The sequence below is a fragment of the Haliaeetus albicilla genome, chromosome 7 (assembly GCF_947461875.1).
Source record: "Haliaeetus albicilla chromosome 7, bHalAlb1.1, whole genome shotgun sequence".
Classification (NCBI taxonomy): domain Eukaryota; kingdom Metazoa; phylum Chordata; class Aves; order Accipitriformes; family Accipitridae; genus Haliaeetus; species Haliaeetus albicilla.
The window spans coordinates 40,177,789-40,201,875 of NC_091489.1; the positions used below are offsets into that span (position 1 = coordinate 40,177,789).

General features: G+C 40.8%; 1 protein-coding gene across 7 annotated transcripts in view; it reads right to left on the reverse strand.

Annotated features, from left to right (window-relative positions):
* NCAM1 (neural cell adhesion molecule 1) overlaps positions 1-24,087 on the reverse strand; it is a 160,581-nt gene that overhangs the window by 12,906 nt on the left and 123,588 nt on the right. For 5 of the 7 annotated variants that reach the window (XM_069787962.1, XM_069787957.1, XM_069787958.1 and 2 more), the window contains 3 exons: positions 14,766-14,890; positions 12,704-12,884; positions 282-489 (listed from right to left, as the gene is read on the reverse strand). In XM_069787962.1, the coding sequence (XP_069644063.1) occupies positions 282-489; positions 12,704-12,884; positions 14,766-14,890 (514 nt within the window). Of the gene's footprint in view, positions 1-281; positions 490-5,722; positions 9,328-12,703; positions 12,885-14,765; positions 14,891-24,087 lie in introns of those variants that run through there. The other 2 variants (XM_069787960.1, XM_069787961.1) reach the window with 1 other exon arrangement.

A 24,087-nucleotide genomic window follows, 5' to 3' on the forward strand; every position in this document is an offset into this window, starting at 1 on the left:
CCTTCCAGTTATTACCTACAGCATGGAAGACCACTGTGATGTCCAGCATTTGGGCCAGCCATTTGACAGCTACTAACAGGAATAGGACAAAAACAGAGAAACGGCTGAAGAAAGCCCTTCCTGGAAATATAAAGCAGAATGAGTGTGGCCCCAGATCTTTTCAGGACCTTCCCATCAGTGTTGAGGAACCCAGAACACCCTAAAACAGTTTCTTTTCCAGAGTTGCTGAGGGGACACACTAATCCAACAGAAGGAGCAATGTAAGTGATGACAGTACTTACGAGAAGGCAGCTTTGCCCTCCTCCATGTCTTTGCCCTTGGCTCCTGGGCCAGATTTGCCGCATAAGTTGACAGCAATGCACATCAGCAGGCCACACTTGTTCAGGAAGTAGCAGGTGACATCCACAGCCACCAGGAGCAGCACAAAGATAACAATGAGAATGCCTACGATGGCAGCAGTCCCAAGGCCTGATGTAGGGCTAGTGCTGGCTTTAGGGACCAAAAAGAGAAGAAAAGAAGGCATTGTAGTTAAGAAGTGAGTTGGGGCTAATTATAGCTCAAATTTGGCTATGCTTAGGTTGCAAGCATGGGAAACTTAGAGAAAGTACACCCTCTCTCTAGCAGCCTTGTGTTATAACCAGTACTTTATCCTAAAAACCATGCAGGACGATCTACCTGAAAAGACAGATTCACTTGGACTTAATGGGGCTTTTCCCATCTCTGTTGGGCTAAGGCCTGGAAAGCAGACTACAGAAACCTCTTCTACTGTGGCATATACCCAGCTGGAACTCTTAAGGGCTCCCGTTTCCCTCTACCACTTCCTCAAGATGAAGGCTGTGTCTAGGGTCCAGAGTTACTTTGGCACTGCCAGCCAGGCACAAGGACAAGTGTAAGTGAAGCTAGACTCTGTAATATGACTTGTGCTGGTGGGACACAGAATACTGGGTGATATCTGTGGGGCCTCAGCGTTGATTAGCCCCTTACGTGGTGAAAACAAAAGGAGGAATTAAAACCCTTCCTGTCACTCAGGTAAGACCCAGCTATCCAGAACTGGAAAGCGATAAGTTTTTCATGTCTTATCTAGAGATAGATGAGCTCATCAGTGAATGCTCTAGAAGTGTTTTGGTTTAGGTACAGACAACAATCCAAGTAGCCTTCTGAGGAAGCAATAGTAATGATAAGCAGACTGTCACTCTGTTGACATTGTCCTGGTCACAGCAACTGCCTGCTCCACCTCACCCAATCTCCGCCATGTTTCCCCAGCTATAGAATAGAAAAAAATACCTTGCCTTTTCCAGTAGACAAAGGACAGCAGGTGAGAGGTGGTGATGGAGGCCTAGAAAATCCATGGGGTTGCCCATATTGTACTAAGTTCAGAGCAAGTGCCTTTAATTTTCTAGCTGTGTGTAAAATGCTGAGTACTTTCTCAGAAACAGGGAGTGGATAAACACATCGGTTAATCCTGTCAAAGCCTTTGGTCATCACAAAACCAACAGGCACAGGCTTGAGTGTTGCCAGCTGCAGCTTCCCAGCCTCTTACTATCATACCCCAAACACAAACTACTTTTTGTTCTCCATGTTTTATTCAGAATAATTCTTCCCAAGCTGCTGATCTGCAGGCAGAGCATTTGGCTGTTGGCTCATACAGTTTAGCACCTATTTAGATGTACCAAACTACTAAAAACCTGCTTGCCAGTCTCAACCATCACATAATCTGCCTTTCACTATGGGACTGTGCACTCAGCAAAGGCCTGTACATGTGACAGAGCTGCTTACTTAAGTTTACTGAGACAGCAGGAGCATGTTTGTCATTGTCCATAGGAGCATTCTGGTTTTTTTTCTTTCAGTTCAGATGCGATTCTATTCATTTCTACTGCATTTTTTACTGCTGGATGTCGCAACCCCCAAACACTTAGAATCTTTTCTTTGCAGAAAAGCCCAGCAAAGCACCTCTTTCCCCTCAGCCTGATCTATGTTGACTTTGACAGGTGGAGAGATCATTTCCACAGACAGCGAGCCATACCCTCTGCCATACATTTTATTACTTCAAAATAGGAGGTAGAACATCCTTAGCAAGAGGCAGATAGGTGTTGTTTCATTTTGTGACCCTGATATGTATTAAGGAATCCAGACTCCAACAGGAAAGTTTCTTTCTGCATTTGACTGTATCTAAAAGTCACTCTGAGGCACCTGACTGACACTTACATCCCAAGTCCATTAAATGCTCAGCAGAACGTTTGTGCCACAGACCAAATCCCTGCCAACACCTTGCAGCAAGCTGCATAATTAAATTAATCATTCTCCGATGCATGCAGGGAGCAAGGAGGTCATGTATTTTCCCTCTTCTAACGTATTCAGAATTTTTGCATGGATTATTCTATAATTAACATATTCCTGTTCACACCAGCTCCTGAAGAAAAAGCTAAAGATGTGTCAAACTTTTCTTCTCATCTACATCATCTTTCTGGGAATTAGCTCCTTAGCAGGCTAGTAAAGGTGCACTAAGGAAAGCATCACAGACAGTGAATTAAATAAAATAGTTCCTTGTTGTGCCTCCAAAATATACCTCATCTCAGTCACCAGACCTGGAGTGAGACAAAATATTTTGTTCTGGGACAGATGGAATTTTCTCATGTGCTAGAAGACATCTTCCGGAAAATTCCATTCAAATTAGAGTCCTACTCTTTGCTTCCTCTCTCCTCCAACTTTTACAAGACCTGTCAGTATCAATAGCCTTACACATTGCCCACACCTTGTCTGTGAACCACTGCACATGACTCATGTGAACTGCAAGAACTGCATAAACTGCAAACTTGTTAGGACAATCACAGCCTCTGCCCCTAGGGCACAGCCAAAGCTTCTGGATCCTCAGCAGGCATTGCAGCAGTGGCTGTTTTCAAGCCCCTTAGTGTTTACACATGGTACTGGACTTGGGGAAGCTGCTTTACATGAATAGTAAGGAAGGAACTAATTTCTTCCCCGTGCAGGAGTCAGTTTGCTGTGCCATTGGAGATCAAAAGGTTCTGGCATTCCCACAGGATCCTGGGCCAGCCTGTTACTGTTTCACTTCTGGCAATATCAAGGCACATGCATAAATAGGGATACAAGGAGCTGGAAATGAAAGAATACCTCTGTCTTTGGCATCGGTATGACTAACGTGGGAAAGCTGTTCAGAAAAGATGCTGAGGAAGAAGACAATTCAGGGAAATATCACAACTGTGGTTGAAGAATTAAACAAAAATTACTTGGGAAACTCAGTCAATATAACTTCAAAAAAGAAATGCGCAGGGATGAATTAGGTCATTGTAGTCCTATCTGCAGCAGAATAGTGCATGCAATAAAGGCACTTTATTTGAGCAAAGATACAAGATTCAAAAGCTGGAAACAGAAGGTGAATGAGCTTAGGCTAGGAATAACGTACGATATTTTAACAGAAATCCCCAAATGAGAGCAGAATGTCATATCTTTCTCCACCCGACTTGGTTGACTAGAAATCTGCTTTACTTTCTAATCAGGGATTTTATGCAGATTATTTAGCACTACTGCAGAAAAGCCTGTCTGAATACTCACCTCTCTACTTAGGATTAGTAACATAAAGCAAATATGAAAGAAAAAAGATGGTTCCTGTTCCAAGCAACGTTTGCCGTTCCACTTAAAATGACAATGGCGGGTTCTCATATGTTTGTGTGTGCATGTCTGTGCGTTTCTGTGACTAGTGCTTGGGAAGCAGAGTATTAGTTCTCCAATAGCCCTTGGCAAGCACTAGGATCCATTGGGACAGCAGACGCTCTGCTCTGCAAAAAAACCCAAACCCCAGGAAGCACCAGGCCCCACAAAATGACTGATCTTGCCAATTGCAATGTGTACAATGGAGAAAGTGCCCGACTTCTACTCAAAGGCCCGGTGATGGCTCCATGATTTGATCTACAGTCTGTCTAAATTTTGCTTTTATGTAGCTTCCATCAGCTTCTTGTGAGGCACTGAAAACACTTACAAATGTAACGAACAAAAATCTAAATGTTCACAGACAGAAAATCTGAAAACTGTTGCAGGTATCCCAGGTTTTATGAAACTTGTCCAAGCCACAGGCACATTATCAGATAACCTGCAAGGCTCTTCTCACATGAAAGATTAGAAAAGATCAGCTATAATAGAGAAAGGATGGTTTTATGACTAACACAACAAATAAAGACATTCAAACCTAGCATCAATTCTCTCTTCTGCCCCTGATTTTCTCTGTGACCCCAAGCACCCGTGAAACAGTAAAGTTTCAGCCACTACAACTACCAGAGGTTTGCTGAAGCCAATATAACCAACAGTTTGTAGCAAAGATGTGCCCCGCTATCATTCCTTTCTGTCTCAGGGTCCTCTTTTATGTTTAGGAAGCAAGGGCATAAACTATTTATACTGCTACACTGGGAGGGCTCCTGTATAACTACAAAATAATTTTGAGTTTCCTCAGAAGTTTAATTAGCATGAAGATGCAGTTCTAACCCAGACTGCTGTGGCCTTGCAGCCACAGAAAATGATCTGCAGCTGACCCACAAAATTGCAAAGAGCACCCAAGTTCCATTGAGTGACTGTGCTGTCAAAAAAACTTCAACATGAAGTGCTGCCGGACAGCAGTCCACAAGAACTGCTCTAACCTGGTAGTAGACTAACTGGCCCTGAAATTTTGGAACCCACTGCACAAGGTTATAAAAACCACCAAGCGCTACTGTTCCCAAGGATCTAATTTCTGCTATGATAGCTGAAAAATAACTCTTTTCCCTCTCAACACCCAAAGGAGAGCTACTGAATAGGTGTAAGTCTCCCCTCCATATTTCTCCCTCCCTCCCAAACAATCATCTTTCCTGTTCTGCCCTTCCGCCCCAGGGAGCATGAGCAGCTACAACAGGAAGGGCTGCCAGGAAGAAGAGTATGGCGATCGGGAGAATAAGGGCAAATCTGCAGAGGAATGCCCTTGTTTTTGAGCTATTCTCAGATTTTATGTTTCAGACAATGAAACTGGGCCAAGGTAATTGCCTGCAATGTTTTTTTCCTAGGCTAGCAAGAAAGCCCTGCAATTTTCAGTAACTTTCAAATCTCTTCCACTAGTTCTGCTTTTATAAATTCTAATTCATGACATGAATTGATATTCCAAATCTTTCACAGACTAGCAATAAGGAAGAATAATATAAGAATCCTTAAAGACCCCATGAACTTGGAGGCTGTTGGTGCTGCATTTCTTTTTTCTGTATATATTTTGTAAAGGAATTTTTCTGTTGTTACAAAACGCAGGAAGCATGTAGTATATTATTCAGTTTCACAGACTGGCACATTTGATTAAATTAAATTGATCTACAAATACTTTAAGAACTATTCACTCCATCCTATAGCTAAATTTATACTGTATTAAATCAAACTAATATTCAGATACTTAAGATCCCTAATGAGTTTGCTGGGGCCTAAAACCATTCCGTGTACAAAATAAATGTATAAATACAGTTAGGTTGTTGAGCACCAGCTGCTAACAGTGCATGGACAAGATTACATGTGTATCACCAGTTAGTGCTACTGTGTAAATAGATGGTGGACATTTCTGACCTGATCCCGAGCACATTCAACCTGATGAGAAGCTTTCCAGTGATTCCCTTTTGCTATTCTCAGGACTAAGAGGAATAACACTTCCACAGGTTAAATAAGCAAACACAAAATGTTAAAAAATTTCTTGAGTCCTTAATTCTAAAGAAGTGAAGAATTTATTAATTACAAATTATTTTTTTCAATGGAAAATGAGCTTCCTGCAAGACTGACCTTTCTAATCACCCTTATTTTACAATGTACGATAAAATTACCCATTAATTTTACTTTCTGCAATTCTGTACAGACATCTGCCCTGTCAGAGAGAGCAGAACCACCCAGATGTGTCTTCCTAGTGGGGTCTCAGCTAGAGTATGCAAAGAATGTTCAGGCACAGGCAGACAAAGAGACAAAAAAGGAATGGAGAGAAGCAGATATAATTCCAGGCATTTCAAAGGTCCTACAATATTTGGCAAAAAAGAGAAGAACAAACAAAATAAATAAAAATTGATTTCATGCATCAGAAGGAAAAAAAAACCAGGAGAAAAGCTATTTTTTCTCAGTGGATGCTAACAGCTTTAATTTGCAAACACTTAAAAGTATCCTTCAAACAAGGGGTGCTGCATTTTACAGACCTCATTTTCTCAGACACTCTGCACAATTTATAGTGGAGAAAAGCAACATGCGAGCAACCTTCTATTCCAAGTGACAACTGCTGCTGTTTCCACACAGATTTAGGCTTGACAATTTATGCTTGCTTTCAACTTCGCTACTAGGTAGCAGAAATACGCAGCAGTCTGTGGAGCATTCCTTCCAAGACAAGAGGGCAATGGATATTTCCCAAAACTACTACTGAACTCCTTTTAGATTGTCACCAACACTGTGGCTTCAGTGGTCTGCTCCTGGCTTCAAGCTCTGTTATTTTCCTAAGATTGACTCCCTTTCCGAGGACGAAAAGGGGAATATGAGCATACAAAAAGGAAAAAATGTAAGGAAAGAGTGAGTCACACAAAGATCCTCTTTTCAGGAGTAAAAAAGACTGTAAATCTGAACACCTGATCTGCAGTCTGACCTCTGCCACAGCTGCCCTTCTACACTACTGCAATGCACACACCTCAATGCCACTGGCTGCTCACACTAGGAGGTGTGAACAATTGCACCTGATCCTGGTGGAGCAGAACGTTATCAAATAAGGCCTTCCTGTAAAATGAAGGCAGCCAAAGTAATGCTTTGACAAATGCCTTTGAAAATACATAGAGATTTAACAACAAACTGGGGGTACAGCTGCTGGAATCCCATGGGCCATGTGAGATCCTGCAAGGCTCTGCAGTTCATCACACACACACAGAGAAACATCTTTTCTAAGGGTTGAGGTTTCAGCCTTCTGTAGGTATGACTTTTTCACATAGAACATGTGCTTGCAAGGCTGCATGTATGCGCTGAAAATCTGAGTGTCTGAACTGCTTCTGGTTCCAGGTCTGAATCTATGTCTCATCTTTGAGCACAGGAGAGCTTGCTTTTCTGCAAACTTTAATCTTACTTACATCAAGAATAAGGCCTGGGACCTTGTCTAGCATTTACTGTCAGACATCAAGGATCTGATGTATATCTAGTATCTGACATGTTACGTATCTGCATAAACTGGTGGTAAAAATATCAGTTATGCTCCTTATTTTTACAAACATGGGGACAGAAGCTCTTTTTGTATATATTCCATGTTGATTGGATTCCTGTTTGCCATCGAGTATGGGATTCATTTCAAGTAGCTTCAGCCATGTAAACGATCTCTCATCTACTTGTCTGGGCTTTGCCTAGTCACCACAGGGACGAGGCCCCTCAGAGCATAATGCATCTCCACTGCCTTAAGGCACCTCTCCTTGATAGGAAGACCAGCCTCCAAAGGTGCCGCTCTCTTCTCCGTGCAACACTCTGTAAAGTTATAGTTTAGGCAAGATAATTTTAATAACATATGAGTTGGGTGAGATATAGCTCAACCTCAGCTAGTAACCTCCATCTGTGGATAAGGGGAAACCCACAAAACAAGCTGATATCAGATCTACAGCTGAAGTTAATAAAGTCAGCTATAGGGGAAAGTCACACAACTTTTTAGTGTTATGATTACTCTCGCTGTACTTCAGTAACACTAAGGTGTAAGCTCAAAAGATCTAACAAATTTTCTATACTCTAAAACACTGGACGTGAGGGGTTTTTAAAAGAAATCCACATGCTTTTGTGTGCAACACCTGCACAAAGTTTTCATTTATAATTTAGATAGAAAAGCTGGTCACAACCATAATGAACAAGGTCTGAATAAACACAGTAGAGACTTAAGTGCAGAGCATAAAACGCATAGTTAGACAAGACTGATGGCAGGGGTTTTTGTTTGTCTGTATTAGAAATTTGTTAGAAAGATTAATCCCATTCCACACAATGGATAGTATTTGAGACATTCTGTACAGACAGTTCAACAACTATGTCAACAATTTCATCCTTGGCAACCTCAGGCCCACTCACAGAGAAAGAGAGACCTAGAGGGAGAGACACACCCATTTTTAGAGCAGCATCATAGCCAAATAGGTTTCCCATCACAAAGGCAATTCATGAGGGGCACAGGGTTTTTTGTTGTTGTGGGTTGGTTTTATTGTGGTGTGGGGCTTTTTTAAGTACGAACAAGAGAAAAGAAAAAAGTCAACTGAAATTTGTTCAGCGAAATGCAATACACAGAACTTGGTAACAAAGATGCATTATATGGCACCAATTTACACCATGGATCAATCCTGTCTGGTAGTGTCACATGCATAGTTAACCAGGAATATTATTAAGGATCAGTAATAATAATAATAATAATAATAATTTAGCTGGGCAGGTAACTTGATTCAAGCTAATCTTTTCTGTTAAAATGGCAAGAAAAGGGATCTCTCTATGAAGTTGATAATACAGTAGTGGAAAACCAGAAAATCTTAGACAAGTATCCATTGCAAATTTGTATGCTCATGGGCTGTATTATGCCCCAGATCCACTATGGGTCATGAGATACATGACTGCACACAAGGGGCCAATGAAGTAGCAAGGATTCAACCACATAAAGAAGAAAGAAAGAAATCTCTTCAGTGTAATTTCCACAAGATGTTTATATTCAGACCACCATATGAGGAAAACCTTCTAATGGCCGTGAATTTGAATCCACATGCAAAAGCCCACAGAGACATTTGGGCCACCAGTAGGATCATCTCTGACAAATCTTCTTTCTCTTTTTATAGTCTGTGGGTTTAGATTTGTGAATAGGGCTTTAGAAACCTTTTGCACAATACAGCGGTGATCAGCACCAGATGTGCAAAGAAATCAGTAAAAAGCAGTATCTTAAAATGCTTTCAGTGTTGTACCTTCCTTTGATGAAAAACAGCAAGCAAACAACAACAACAAAATCTTTCTTTACATCCATTAAAAAGGGCAAATTCATTACAAATAACAAAAAAATGTTAAAGAGAAAAAACTTGGCTTAAACCTTTTTTTCTTGTTACAAAATACTGACTCTTTCAAATTAAACTTTTTTTCTTTTTCAAATGTTCTGCGTTTGTTTTGTTTATGAACTGACACGATCCTCTGAAGCAAAGTTATCTACTTTCACGCCTTGGTGGGACCCAGGCCTTTTCAAGCAAATATTGCTTTATTTTATCTTAAGTTTCTAACAGAGCAAAAGCAGAGTCACTGCAGAAAGAAGCAATGAAACAAAGGAGGACGACGTTGATGGACTTCCCAAGGTCGCTGCAGGTGCCAGACAATGGTTCCCAGGAGGGGAAAATATGGTTGTTTAAAAACAAATTTGGTGCATGTGGCAAGCGTGGATGTTTCCCCGTGAGATCCAAGGTGACATGTATGACGACAGACATAGGAAAGGAGTAAGGGGAAGAAGGGAGAGGGAAGGGAAGAAAGGACGAGGAAGAAAAAGAAAGAAAGAGAGAAAGAGAGAAAAATAGATAAAAAAAATTAGGTCATAAATATAGAAAACATAAGAATCAAAGGTTTATTTAATTTTGTAAATTAAAATGGCTAAAGGTTAAAGAAGAGCATTAGCACATTCACACCGACAAAAGGGCCGGTTCAGAAGCTCAGCAATGTCCAAAGCTGCAGAGCAGGGTCCAAGTCAGGGTTTATGGGGTTTGCAAGCAAATGAGATTAAAAATGATGGAACAGAAGGCTCAGCGAGAAACACAAGAAAATGGTTATCTGGTATTTGAAAGGACAACACTGCCTTTTACATATAGAACAAAATAAAGAAAAGCTTTTGTGTAGCAGACAATCCACCTGCCTGTCCAAGTCTTTCCCCCAAAGCCTGTTGTGCGAAGGACTTGGATAATAGATCCAGGTGACTAAAATCCTGGAGAAGCAAGAAGTTCTTAAGAATACAGGACTGACTTTTCCATTTACCCTTCCAGATGCTTGTAAACTACTCTAATGCAATTATTATTATTATTATTATTACTGAAAATAATACCCTTATCCTTCCAACCACTTTAAGGACACTGTACAGATGACAGTAACAAAGGACTCTACATAATAAATATACATTTTGTCTGCAGGAAATTGCTATTACTGTCAAGCAGACTAATGCCATGTTAGAGGCATTGGCTCTGACTTCTCCTACGTAGCTCATTTTGAAATCAAAATGTAAAAGCTAAACGCCATAAAACCAACAAGAGATGCTAAAGGAAAGTAACACACAGAGCCTCTTCTCTACTGCAATTTGTCATACTTGCCCTCATTGCAGTAGAGGCCTGTGGACTGCATGTCAGAAAAATCTAGCCTGCCCTCTGGAAATATTTTCCCCAATGTTATTAGTTTGGGGATCAGCTCTGGGAACCAAAGGGTCTGGAAACACCTTGGAAGGCCTAACAGAAACCAAAGTCCTCTATAAAATGAAAAATACCTAGAGAAACAGAGTCACAAATCCAGCATAGCCAGCATTAATCATTTCACCGCACAGTGCTCTACTTGCCCCTGAACAGAGCACATTCTTTCTAAGAACCAGCTGCATCCATCTGTTGGGTCAATCCTGCAGCAAATTTGCACTTCAAAACAACTGCTTTTCAAAGTGCTTCCAACATTTCCACGTACAACATTTGAGTGGCAGCCTAAAATCTGGTTCCTCCTATGCTTCACACCAGACTAAGTGAGAAATAATTTCAGAGAGGCCAAAGAAGTTACACCTGTGATAACAAACTGGGCTTCCTCCCCACCCCCCATTTTTTAGAGGGTCCCTGCCCATGTTACTGTTGGATTTAAAGGGCTCAGCGGCATCTGCGCTCCTTTCTCCTCCCATGGCCAGGGACTACAGCATGAACGCTGTGTATTCCGAAGACTACAGCGTTCTCAAAATTTGCTAATACACCTGTGCAAGACATCCCAGCTGTCCCAGGTAGCTTTGTTGCCCAATTGGGCATGTAACAGGCTAAAAGAGAGTATCACCACAGGAAGGCAACAATGGTTGCACAGAAAGGACTGCAGAGGAACAAAAAGACTGATCAGTACTTGTAACTTTCCCTGGGGAGATACATCACAGTGCAAAGGAACCACTTTCTGCTGTTTCCAGCCTATTGCATTTGAACGTTCAGCTCTGAACTGACCTTAAGGCACTCTTTGCCAAATTGCCCTCACTTTATCCTGCCACATCAGTCACAGTTGTCCTTCAAATATGCGAGGGTAGTAAGTATTAGAGCTGTTGAAAATGAGAATCAGAGTAAATTGCTTAATGAGTTACTGAGGGTCCTTCCACCCAAAACTATAGCCTTGTTCAAACACACATCCTAACCTCTCTTTTGCCCCATTTCCCTCCTCCTCCCTACCATACACATTTTTCAAGCCCCAACCAGCTAGGTCACTCATTTGTATGCTTAACAACATTATCTGGCTTAATCAAGTGGAGCTTCAGCATGCAAACTGCACAAGGTCTCAGCTGTTTCCTTCAGACAGAAAGAGAGTGGGCGCAGTGGGGGCAGAGCAAGGATTGAATTCTCAGTGCAAAGGAAAGACTGAAGAAAACTCTCTAGTTGTTCTGAAGAAAAACATGAGACTAAGTTAATAATCTAGAAGACAGAATGAAATCAAATCACTCCCTCCAATATAGACTATCAGCACCAATCCTGGCATGAATATGCTTAACTCTGGCTGTGCAGTGAGGACTTATCTTGACTGACTCATCAGCTTTCAAGTTCATCTATCTGCCTATAACACACCAGAACTTTAATTTACAGGTAGTCCAGCAATTTCGTCCTTGAGGTTTTGTTTGTTTGGTTTCCCCTCCACCCCCATTTTTTAATATGCACTACTACTACCTGTGTAGAAAAGAAATACTAACTGTTCTTTCAACACCTTCCAGTGAACTGCTAAATTCCTAGCATCTCAGCTAGTAGGGTCTGCTTGTTTTTCGTAGCATTTGTGCTTCTACCTCACTTTTTAAGCACGCTAATAAGTATAGTCTGTCTGAAACAAGAGTTTCCAGCAGCATTCTAATGCTATTTAGTTAATTTTTCCTAATCCCCTACCCAATGTTAGAACAGTGCTGTTTTAAAATGACTGTAATTGGATCTCCATTTCATTTAATAAAAAAAAACCTTCAGAGAAAGATTTTAACCCCCTCCCTTTCCAACCGCTAGCAAACTCCTTATGCCTTTATTTCTCCAAAGGCTGAGCTGGATGGACAAACGAGCAGTAAGCAAGCCCAAAGCAGATTTGGAAGGGAAATCTGCATTGTGAAAAGCATCATCCCAGAGATCTGAACTGTCTCTTTCGCTTTAGTTTAAAATAGGTATCCTACTTTCTGGTTTCAGAAAGCATTTTCTATCCATTTTTTTTCTCATCTGACAATCCTGTTACCCTGATACAAAAAGCCAACATTCCCTGTAGTCAGATGACGGTTTGTCATGTAGCATTCCTAACAGTGTACTGCTAATGCTGTACATACTGTAACATAGACTACAGTACAGGTATGTACGTGGCAAAAACTAAGCTTTGGATGGGTAACCAATTGTGATAATGGCTTTAAGCAAGCAAGTTGTCAGGGTTACTCAGGCACATTAAAGGATGCAGCACTGTTGCATTAATTGGAAGCAGAAAACAATGGTAGAGCTTATGACTGCTGTACCTGGGATGACAGTAGGCTGAGCAGAAGTTCGGAAAGCATAGTGAGCTGGTTTGGACTTCCCTTGCTGGTTTTCAGCTATCACATAAACTTCATACTCCGCATTCCAGTCCAGGGACTTCAGCATGACATGGTCACTGCCAGATGGAAGTCTGATCTCTGGTTTCCATTCTGAGGAATGCTTCTGTAGAGCAGTGAGATGACAGGCAGGGATGCAAAACACACAGCACAACATTAGTAGCCAGCTTTGAGAACACTGTAATGGCTAACTAACAACTGGAAAAGCGGGGAGGTTTCTACACAAGCACATGCTCCTCAGCTAATTCAGGGTGCAAAACATCGTGCGCTGTTGGCTCTAAGTGGAAAGGCAAGAGAAACCGAAGCAGCTCCTTTCCTGCTCTGAATCCTGTTTTCTGCACTGCTACCACACGTGAAGAAAATCCCTCAGTTCTTCCTTTCATCTTTGCCACATCACTAGACTGCTTTCATTTCAGAGGGTAAATGCAGCAACTTCTGTATGTTTGCCCCGCAAGGCACTTTAAGAGTATTCTTCCATGTCTTAGTATGTCAAATTTAAATCATCTGAGAGACAGAGATTTACCTCTTCACATGGGTCTGCCCTAGCTTACCACTACCATTCTATTCTGCATCATTTAAGAGAGATTTTAAAAGGTGCATACAGCTAGTAACTTTGATAATTCCTACTCCAGTTTCAGGGAATTCAGATGTACATTTCACCCAGACGAATTTGAAAAACCCACTGCCAAGGTAACTTGAGACAGTCCTAGTCAGTTTTCTGGGACTGGAGTGTGCTAACAGCTTTTTCCGTCTCTGCTGGAATTTATGGTTCTGTGATACTAGATTGTCCTTTTGACATTACAAAGACTCTTCCCATTCTAAGAAGCTCTAAGTAAGCTAAAATGCACAAAATGATGGTGGTAATGAATACTCTTGGGATTTCTAGACTGCAGTGCAAAGTTTGCTCTGTGACTTGACTCTAAGGATTGTTCTTTTGTAGCATCTAAAGAAAAGATTACTAATAGCCGATACAGAATTAGTTCAGCACCACATCTGCCAGATGCAGTCACTGAGAAAGTGCCCTGCTTTCTTAATAGCTGGAAAGCTTCCGTATTTCAGCTCAAACACACTGGTACAGCTGAACAGCCCCCAAGTGTATTGCGCCTGAGAAAGTGTGCAGACAGCAGAAAAAAGTCTCAATAACTTCTGGCAATTCTTTCTGCTGCCCCAAAGAGCTTCATGTTCTCACTGACCCTCTCTCCAGGTCCTATTCCTCAAGAATGTGCTAAGCAATCTCTCTGACTGGGTGTTCTTTTGTAGGAAAAAAACATCAAATACCACCTAACATAAAATAAAGGCCACGTTCAGCTTACAATATTAGCTGCTCATCACGTCGATGTTCCTTCCCAAGACTAGGGCTAGATGTTTTGCTCAGAGAATCATGCATTCTGCAATTATGGGGAATCTACAATTAGAGCTGATTAAGTTAGGCCTGAAGGGGAACTGCTTCCAATAGCATTTCTCACTTTATCTGTGTGTATACTGATGACATTGAATGTCTTATTCAATAATCTGCAGAATAATTTGGTACTGAAGCACCCATTACTCAGTCAAATATGGCAGTTTTAATGACCAACAGAAAGTTATGGTTAGATACATGTCTGAAGGTGCGCAATGCTCTACATTATGAACCTCTGGACCCCAGCTATCTGAGTTGTTGCTGGCAATCCCATCTCAGAAGTATATGAAATGAAATAGTACTAAGTGCACATAATTACCATATGCTCACCATTCTACAGAAGACAGCATGAAGAAATAATCTTTCATAGTCAAAATGAAAGGAAAGAAAATGAGACAAAGATTTTGTATGTTGCTTGTGTGCATGTCATGTCTCATACGCTATACAATTCCACCACTGCTGCTTAGCGTGTATTTCTGTACTGGCCTACCTACAAGATCTTAGCTTCAGGGTTGTCTGCCTACATAGTGAAGTCTGAGTACTGAACAGGCTAAATACAAATCAGGCTTGAGCGTCAATCATACTTACAGCTTTATATTTGATCAGATAATGTCTAATTGGGGAGCCACCATCATCCTGCTTGATAACATTCACTTTAATGGAGTTTCCATCTTCGCCCATCTGACCTTCCAGTTTGGGTGCGCTGGGTTCCCCTGAAACAATGGTGGATTTATGTTTATTTGTAAAAAAAAAAAAAAAAAAAAAAAAATCAATAGGGGAAAAAGCACTCATCAAAATCAGAAACACACTTCATTATACTCAGCTGCCGGGGTATTGGCCTCACTCTGACCCAGACACAGAGGACACTGTATGTCTAGGGTACAAATATTTGCAAGATCCAAGTATTTCTTGCATTTGGTAGTTTGTTTTCACCGGTACAAGCTACCAATTTTGTGTGTGCCAGAATAGAGTCAGAGGCTAAGTGAAAAAGACCCCACCCTTCCCCAAGAATATCCTAGAGGAATGACCAATTCCTCACTATTTTTGTTGTAAAACACTGATGTGAAACACCTGGAAAATGTCAAGATCAGGTATGTGGCAAACAGGCAGGCTGCTCCTGTGAAACAGATATAAAGAGCATCATTGAAAAGGGACATTATGCTTGTCATACAGACCTGTGTTTGCACTTTGAATGTTGTTTGGGTTTTATAGTTGCTGGACCAGAGACTCACGGGTGTGCTCACTTAAACGAGCATGGAAAAAATGGTACTGAATCACAAAAGCACATCTTTTCACTCAGCTCGCACTGGTGTAACTAACTGCAATGAATACAGGCTGGAGAGAACTAGACCCCTTCACTCTTCTGTAATAACCGTTTTTAAAAGAAAAAGCTATTATTTCCCAATTTGCACCTCTGACATCAGCAGAAAACTAAAATATCATTTGCCTCTGCAGGGCATACTGATTTACAACCACGTCCTTCCGCACCTATGTCTCTACAACTGCTTTTTCTAGCCAATTCCTCCATAACCTGCACACAATCTGCAGAGGATGGTTCCCCAATCCCAACTCAAGTACTTCCTTCTTGCACCTTTACTGTAACACCTCTCCTAACAAAAGTCAAATTCACAGATTGTCCAATTACATATTTATACACACACCGCCCCCCCCCCCCCTCAGAAATACTGCAGCAAATTGCTCAAGAGACATGCTTTCTCCTTCTGCTTTCCTATTACTCCAGGGATCAATTGTTTCTGAAGTGCTCTGACACCCTGTGAATTTACTATGCAGGAGGCATTATTACCTATTTATTTGGTTTTGCGGAAAAAGAAACCCATCAACCAAACAACCTCCTGTCCCCTACAACAGAAGTATCAAATTAGCAAAAGAACTTAAATTATAAAAGAGCACTGGTCTCTCTTTTCAAAAGTGACATATAGACCACATGAGAGCTCAGATCCTGCTAACTTTCTGTCAGTGCCTGGATGCTTGCTTTGCTCCATTTTATGTAAAGGCAAGAAAGGCTTAGGCTCCTTTATGCCAATGCTCAGCCAATGCTCATCTGAGATTGAGTTGGAGCTATTGTTTTTACAGCCCTGAAACGCCTGAAGAGTTTAAACACTAGTCAAAGTCATTAAGACTTGACAAAATTTACCATAAATCTTCCTGAAGCTTACCAGTTCATTTTACAGTACTTACTGACTTCTTTAGTATCAGCTCTGTGATGTAGCCTAAGTGCTTAAGCCATGAATTCTGGGCTTAAAAGCTTCTTAAGAACTTTTGACCACTTTAGCTGCTATTCTCTGGAAGCTATTCTGCCCTATTTCTTTATGGGTAATTTGAGCAAAACCAACAATGCAATTATTTGTAAGTTAAAACAAATCAGCTGTAGTTGGCAATTCCAGCGAACTCCCGAGATTAATCACACTCTGCTGCCTGGTCTCATTAAAGGGTCCTAATTCTTACAGGTATTTTATATAACAATTAAAGTGGTTGAATGTTAAAAAGCAAAAAATTCCTACACCTCTGTTTAACCACAGTTATGCATATTTTACACATTTTGGAAGTATTTCTGTTTATTCATCTAAGTGATGAATAGCTCATTTACAGCTGATTACATGAAATTTATATACAGAGAATACAACAGACAATGCACATCCTGTGTTTTGCTGTGCACCTTGAATCTAAATACACTTCCCAAACGTTTGCAGCCCCAAACGTTTGCACAGGTTTGCTAATGCTGAGTACACACGCTTTACCGTTCTAGCTCAAAGTGACCTACAGTTTTGCTAATGCACCTCTTGTCTTTACTTGCAGCGCCACTTGTGGTTTGGACAATGGGCTTTCTTGAACACATGCTCACAGATACACTGAAGCATGGTTAAATACAATTAAAAGATGATCCAATTCTGAATGTATCCCAAAGATAACAATACCAAAACTCTGAAGTGGTGACATTTGTGACTTAAGAGCCTGAATGTAACCAAATGAGAACAAAACCAGGACACTGAAGTAACATTTGTGACTTTTTAAAGCTCAGCCTGTTGCCTAGAATCAAAGTTTTAAAAAGACTTCGTTCTGTTAGATTATACTAAAAGGGAAAGGAAATGATAAGCCAGTAGTTGTATCAAGATAAACTTTGAAAGACAGTATCAGTCATGGGAATTTACAGGATCTTCTTTCAACCCCCAAAACATTCTCAATTCTAAATCTATTCTGTCTGGAATTGTGCTCAGCTACTAATGGAGAGCACATGCATTTCTGACTGGCCAGAGAAAGGTTAATCTTCCAATACCTTTCAAAGTTGATCTTCAGAAGTAATGTGAAGCCCTTCCCCTTCCCCTTGCCCCTCCAAAGAAAGAATTCAAGCACATTTTTTTAATGAAACATCAGTGAGAAAACTGCAAGACCTTGACTGAAATAGTAATTTAAGAGTCATGGGATTTTCTTGCAGGCTAACACATGCTCTAACATACCGACCCTTCCAAGAAGGTAATTACAATCCATGGATAGATACACAGAGCTCTTTTTGATCTGAGATAGATACATTTGTGTTTCACAACATAGTAACTTCTCTTAAAGATGTAAAGAGGGAATGCTTCTTTTTTCCATGTTGTATTTTTCTTTTCCAAATCCTTGCCTCTGCCTGTATCTCCAGTACAAGTCTCCCACGATATGAGCTGGACACTCAAGAACTGTATTCCACTCTGTGACGGGTTTCTCAGTGACTGGAAATTGTGAAAACACAAAGGTAATGGTCTCAAGGTGACCATGGAGGTGCTCTGCATGGACCTCTAGTGTAGTTTGAAGCAGATGGCACACAGAAATAGGTTTTCCCATTTACGTTACAAGAGGTGCTATGCACTCCTCTGAGGAGTTCTCCTGGTTCACAGAGTACAGGGCCATTCATGCCTCGAGAAAAGACATGAGAATTTTGTGTTTAACTGATGACCACATTTGCCATCTACTTTGTAGACAAAAGGGTGGATTTTTATCTTTACTGCCAACTAACTGAGGCTGCACATTTGAAAAGCCCTTCCCAGCCCATGTTCCTCCTGGAATTACAAATGCTGAAAGCATTCATAATGCATACAATGCATTGCAGATTGAAAATTAAATGGGAACAAGCACATTCTAGATGAGCAAAAGTACCTCACCTAGACATACTGAAAATATCAGATTAACCAAGCAATTGTATTTTTTTCTATCCTCAAAGAAAAGTATCACTGCAAAGGTTATTGGTTTTGACTATTGAGTTGATTTGAGTTGAAGAAGCTATTACTGCAATAATTGTGTCATGACTATTAACCAACAGTTAAATGAAACCAGAAGCAAATGTCTGGTTCTATCATTTTTTTCACACAAGAAACTAGCTCTCAGTAACAACTGGGGGCAGGGCATTCATGGCTACTTATTTTGCTGGACACTGAGCTACCTGACACTGCTGAAACATTTATGAGCAGCAATGCTTAACTGTTGCCGTATTTGTGGTAGACTTGATGAATGGCTTCACTGATAACTAGACAGTACAAGATCAATATCTCCTTGGTACTCTTTCCCATCCTTACCTCAGAGAGATAATTAGTAATAAGTAAATAGATCTTGAAGTGATAAGGGAACGGTGTTCTTATAGAAGTTAACCTCTTATCTAACACAGGCTAGAAATTTTGTCCAGTGATTGAGCACCAAGACTTAAAATGTGAAGGAACATCCTTTGGAAGGATGCTCATCCTTGACAGATTTAAATGTCAGAAATGCTGCTGTACCTTATACACAGCCATTCCAGTGATTAATTACCCTCTCTGCTGAAACTCTTCTTCACTTTGAATTGTCTAGTTTCTAGCTCCCAATTCCTTCTTTCCCCAACAGTTCAAACACACTTCTGCTCTGAGAAACATTCTCTTCAAATAGGAGAATATGGACCACTCCTAATGGCTGAAACCCAACAGGTACAGCAGGGCAAGCCCTGGTGAAGAATACTTTAGTTTTCTCTCCATAATTATATGACATTTAATTTATCTTAAGCAGGAAGATGTAATCCAGATACAGGGCTGTAAAATTAAAAATGGGTTAGTATGTAGTTTCAAACAAAGGAGGAAGAAGTTTAGTGGGAAAAGTTTAGTCCAGCAGAATCAGCATCCCTATAATGAGTCAAGATGTCAGTAGCTGAAGAGAAAAAGGTTGTCATCAGAAGGTTAGAGAAGAAACTCATGCTCACAGAACATGCATCCTCCCTACAGGATGGGGGCTGAAAAGCAAAAAGTGCATTACAAAGCTGTGCTACATGCCTGGGGATGTCCCATTTACACTGAGCTGACTGGACATATTGCAGAAATCTGCCTATTCCACCCATAAAATGTGGGATCCTTAAAGAACCTCCCTTGTGACGCTGCTACTTAGCTTATTGAGAGCAGACAGCTCCAAGCATGCCAGACTTCCTCTGTATAATCAGTTTACAAACACCTATCTGCTTAGAATTCACTCTGCTGCAGAATGAGGGATGCAGGATCTTACGCTTTTACTCTATGGTGTGACAATGCTGAGTGATTATGTCTGAGCCAGATGGCACCTTACTCAGACCAGCAGCAAGAGCATCAAATAATGCAAGTGGAGCCCCTCTGGAGGGCAAGATGACAAGTAACTGAGATTTTCACTCTATGTTTTACTCTCCTTAAGAAATGGGATGGATTTTGCTCAAAGATGTAAAGTTTACAGGTTTCAGCCACCCTACATACTTTGTTAGAACTTGACCACTTCCACTGATTTAAACTTCATCCATAGGACACTCTTCAGCAAAGGAAAACAGTAAATCAAATAGGTGCTTTACCTATGAGAAAAGCTAATAGACATGCATGGCACACTGCCTGCTTCTTGCAATTTAAACTCTTTTTGAGCAAACCTTCTCTGGAGCTGAATTCAAGAGAGCTCATGAAGTCCTATATTTTGAAAGGCAACTCATCTGCTCTATGAAGGCTCTTCCAAAGGCACCATTGCCCAGAAATGACGAGCTGTGAATTAGTTAGCCTTCAGTCTCTTTATGCCTTTTAGGAAACTAAGTCTGTTTCTGCTCTCACATCTTCTGTGGCTCTGGGGACTTACTTTTTCTTTCCATTAACTCTTCTTTCTTTATCTTTACAACCACAAAGAGCTGAATGAAAGAAACCATCCAGACTCAAGCTCTTCATCACTCGTGTCCAGATCCCTCTCCACATTCCTTATGGCTGGCTTCTCAAGAAACAGTGATGACATCAGGGAACACTCCCGCTGCATTGGTTTGCCTAATATCAGATTTTAGGCCAGAAACACCTTGCTGGGCAGTATGAGACACAAGACACTGGGACTAGGTGGCTCCAGCCTTGCAGCTCCTATCTTTCTAGGAAGCAGCACAAACATTTTCTGCCTTCCATGAGGGCTACCCAGTTGCTGCACTGTACTGCATTACAGTGCAGGTCCCAGGAGTCATCTGAGTGTTACTGCATGGTCTTTCTTTTCCAGCAACCAAGTTTGTAACTCTCAAAAAGGAAGAAGCCAATGCTTTGCTCTGATGAGAATACAGGACAGTACATGCATGAAGTGAAGCATTATTTGTGATGGCACTGCCCTGTTACGGTACACACAGGCCTGGTAATCTGGAGTTAAAACTCAGACATCCATTCTTTGTGCTTCAGAAATAATGAATCTGACCAACTGTACTTGAAATAAAAAACTGTTGTGCAGGCTCCTGAAGCCTGAATCACTACCCGTTAGCTCCTACACGATGAGAGGGTAGCTGAGGACAGTGCTCTGAGCCATTATATTTTCAAATTATTTTTTATCCACTCCTGCTAAACCATTAGCACCAATAATCTCCTGCTGCAGCGAAGCAGTAAATATTTCCTGGTATCCTTTCACTGTTGTTTACTTTATATTCATAGTGCTTCCTTGATCTAATATTAGTCTGATGTAGTTCAATTTCAGTAGCAGCTAACTGTTTTTAATTATCTGGTTTTCAGAGAGCACCAAAAGCACCAGGACTGGATGCAGCTGTAGCAAAAACTTGAGGTGGGGAGAGAACACGAAAAAGCAGCACAAACTTTTCCCTAGTCACAAGGCACTGAATGCATGCTGGACCCCAGAAGTGATAGCAGTGCAGATGAGACAGACCTTTCATCACATCTCTTCTCCACTTCCATCAAACTTGCTCCTTCTGGCCACCTTTGAAAAGCAGCTCAAATTGGTTACTACGCAACTGTAGCACTTTAGACTATGAGCTTAAATCCTTGCCCAGCTGGCACTGAAGAAAGATCCTGCATCCTTGCTGTGCTTAGAAAATAGAATTGCAATCTATGGTAATTTCTGCAACACATCAACAAGGAAGCAGCTGATTTCTGCAATCTTTGACCGTCATGTAAACACGACTAGATTGTGACCTACAGTGTCACAATTTGACACAAACATCAGCCATACCTATGGGAAGTCTCCACAAGTGGTAAATATACACGGGTGAGAAAGAATAGGTAGGGAATCTTCAGAATGCACACAAGAGAAGCAAACATCAACAATCAAAAATAAGGAACAAAAACAGAAGAACATGCAAAAACGAGACAACCAAGTCTTCAATCCTCCTGGATTTTGACCAGAGAGGGAAGAGACTAGGGGAAGAGGGGCTTCTTCCATACATGCAGTCATGTGGGAAGGTTACTGGTGTTAGTTTTATTTTCCTGGCAAACCCCAGCCTAAATCCTTTCCTGGTGGTGGTCCAAGACAGTAAGGCGATTTCAGAATTCATAGATTGAAAAAAGCCAATTGCTTCCTGGTTTTCAAAATTATTTGTTTAGTTGGGGAAGCAGAAAAGCAGGAGTTTCCCTCCCTCCCCCCTTTAGATTATGCACGGAGTATTAAGTGAAGTTGTAAAAATCACAATGTTGCAGAAATTGTTTTTACTACCACACTCTTCACTTGGAGACTGATTTCATCAAGGGTCAATCATTTGCTTCTTGATTTCATGGAGATCACCAGCTACTGTAACTGCTGCTGGTAAATGAGTTCAAATTAAATCCCTTGCCAGGCTCTGAGATACTGCATGGGAGGAATGAAGTAGTCTGGCAAGAAAGGTGCAATAGTACTTCTGATGCAAATTGTGCAAAGTCTAGCTCCCATCATGTACTCTGTGTGTGCCTATACATACACTACTTATAAAAACATAGTTCCCACTCTAGTTACGTGCAAGTTTTACTCATGATAAAAAAAAATTCCATCTTAAAACATAATGTGACATGCTTACCAATAACTAAATTTCAGAAATAGGGAATTTCGGATCCTTTTGATAGGCTACTAAATATGCATAGTGTGAAATGTGTGTATGTATATATATATATCTATATAAATGTATACTGTATAGGGTCAAAATGTTGCTACAGCGACAGGAGATAGGGTGTTCACATTATCTGAGCAGTCTGTACTTGGCACACTGGTACCCTGAAAGGCAAAAGGATTTTTGCCACTGGTGCTCCTGCCAGAGTTTTAGAACCCTACTAGGACACTGACTGTTGGATTCTGATAGTGAAAGAAGCAAATGACTGAGCCATATTAATTTTGTCTTGGTTTTTTTTTCCTCCAAGTTTTTTCAAGCTCAATGTGGAAGACTGAAGGCGAGTTCTTCACATGCAGACAGTGGTGAGTGACTTCTCCAAAAGGCTTGTAGAAGGATTTTGGAGTGATGGAATTTGGAGATCCCTGGTCACTGACCAGAGGGGAATCCTCACCCCAAATCTAGGCAACCAATCAGAACAAAGTATTTTACCTTCTGTTCACCAGCGTGGACGACATCATCAGCACCATGCAAGCCACATGACAAAGTCACATGATACGCACGCACATGATTGGTTGAAAGGAAAGTGGAGGAGGTCACATGGAAAATACAAAAAAATTAAAAAACTGATGTAAACAATGGGCAAGGGAAAAAAATCAACAACAGAATTACAGACTAAATAAAATAGAAACAAAATTAAATTAGCCAGTATATATCAGAAACACCGGGGAGACAGTAAAATCACCTGGAAATATAAGAATATTAAACCATAGAAAGCATTGAGTTATGACCTTGTGAGTGTTAGGAACAGCTACATCACTGCTTATTAATACCAAGTCAAAGAAACAAAAATTATTGTAAAGTGTGTGCCAGAGCTTGGACAGCTGAAGGAATCCACAAGACTGTTGAAAAGAAAAAGGGAATACATTGTTATTCAGAAACAGTCCAGGCAGCAGAGGTGAAATGGTCAAAATTACAGCCCACACAGTTCAGTGAAGACAAACCTTGGCATTTCATATTGATGTATTCTCTCTTCTGCAGAAAAAATGTATTCCTAAATATCAACAACAGTAACAACTGAAAAAGAGAAAAACCTACTATGTGTATACATTTCCAAGGACGGAGTTTTCAGTCAAAGAGCTGCAACCAAAATTTGGTCAGACTGACAGTTATCACTCAGAGTGCACAAGCTCCGTCCAACACATTCAGCCTGAAGATTCGAAGAATAGCGTGAGTACAATGAATTATACCAATGATTTCATGTGTGCAAGGGGTTTTTCTGTCAATGAGGAGAGGAAAGAAGTGCTCTGCACTGGAAATTAATTACAAAGATGGCATGAGGAAGACAGCTACTGCTGAAAGAGATGGAAAAGTATGCAGACTGTATGACAGGGGAATGAAAAAAAAATTTTAAAACCAGTTGTTGGACTGGAGGACACCACTAACTCCATGCTCTGTTTCCCTTCCTAAATTATTAACTACTTTATAACTTGCATTCTTCATGATCATTCATCTGTCTCATCTTAATGAGGCTACTTCACAGTGCTCTGGTACTTCCCTGTTAATTTGATGTAAAGAGAATTAAATCCTTAATCTTTTGGGTGCTTGTATCTGACAAGA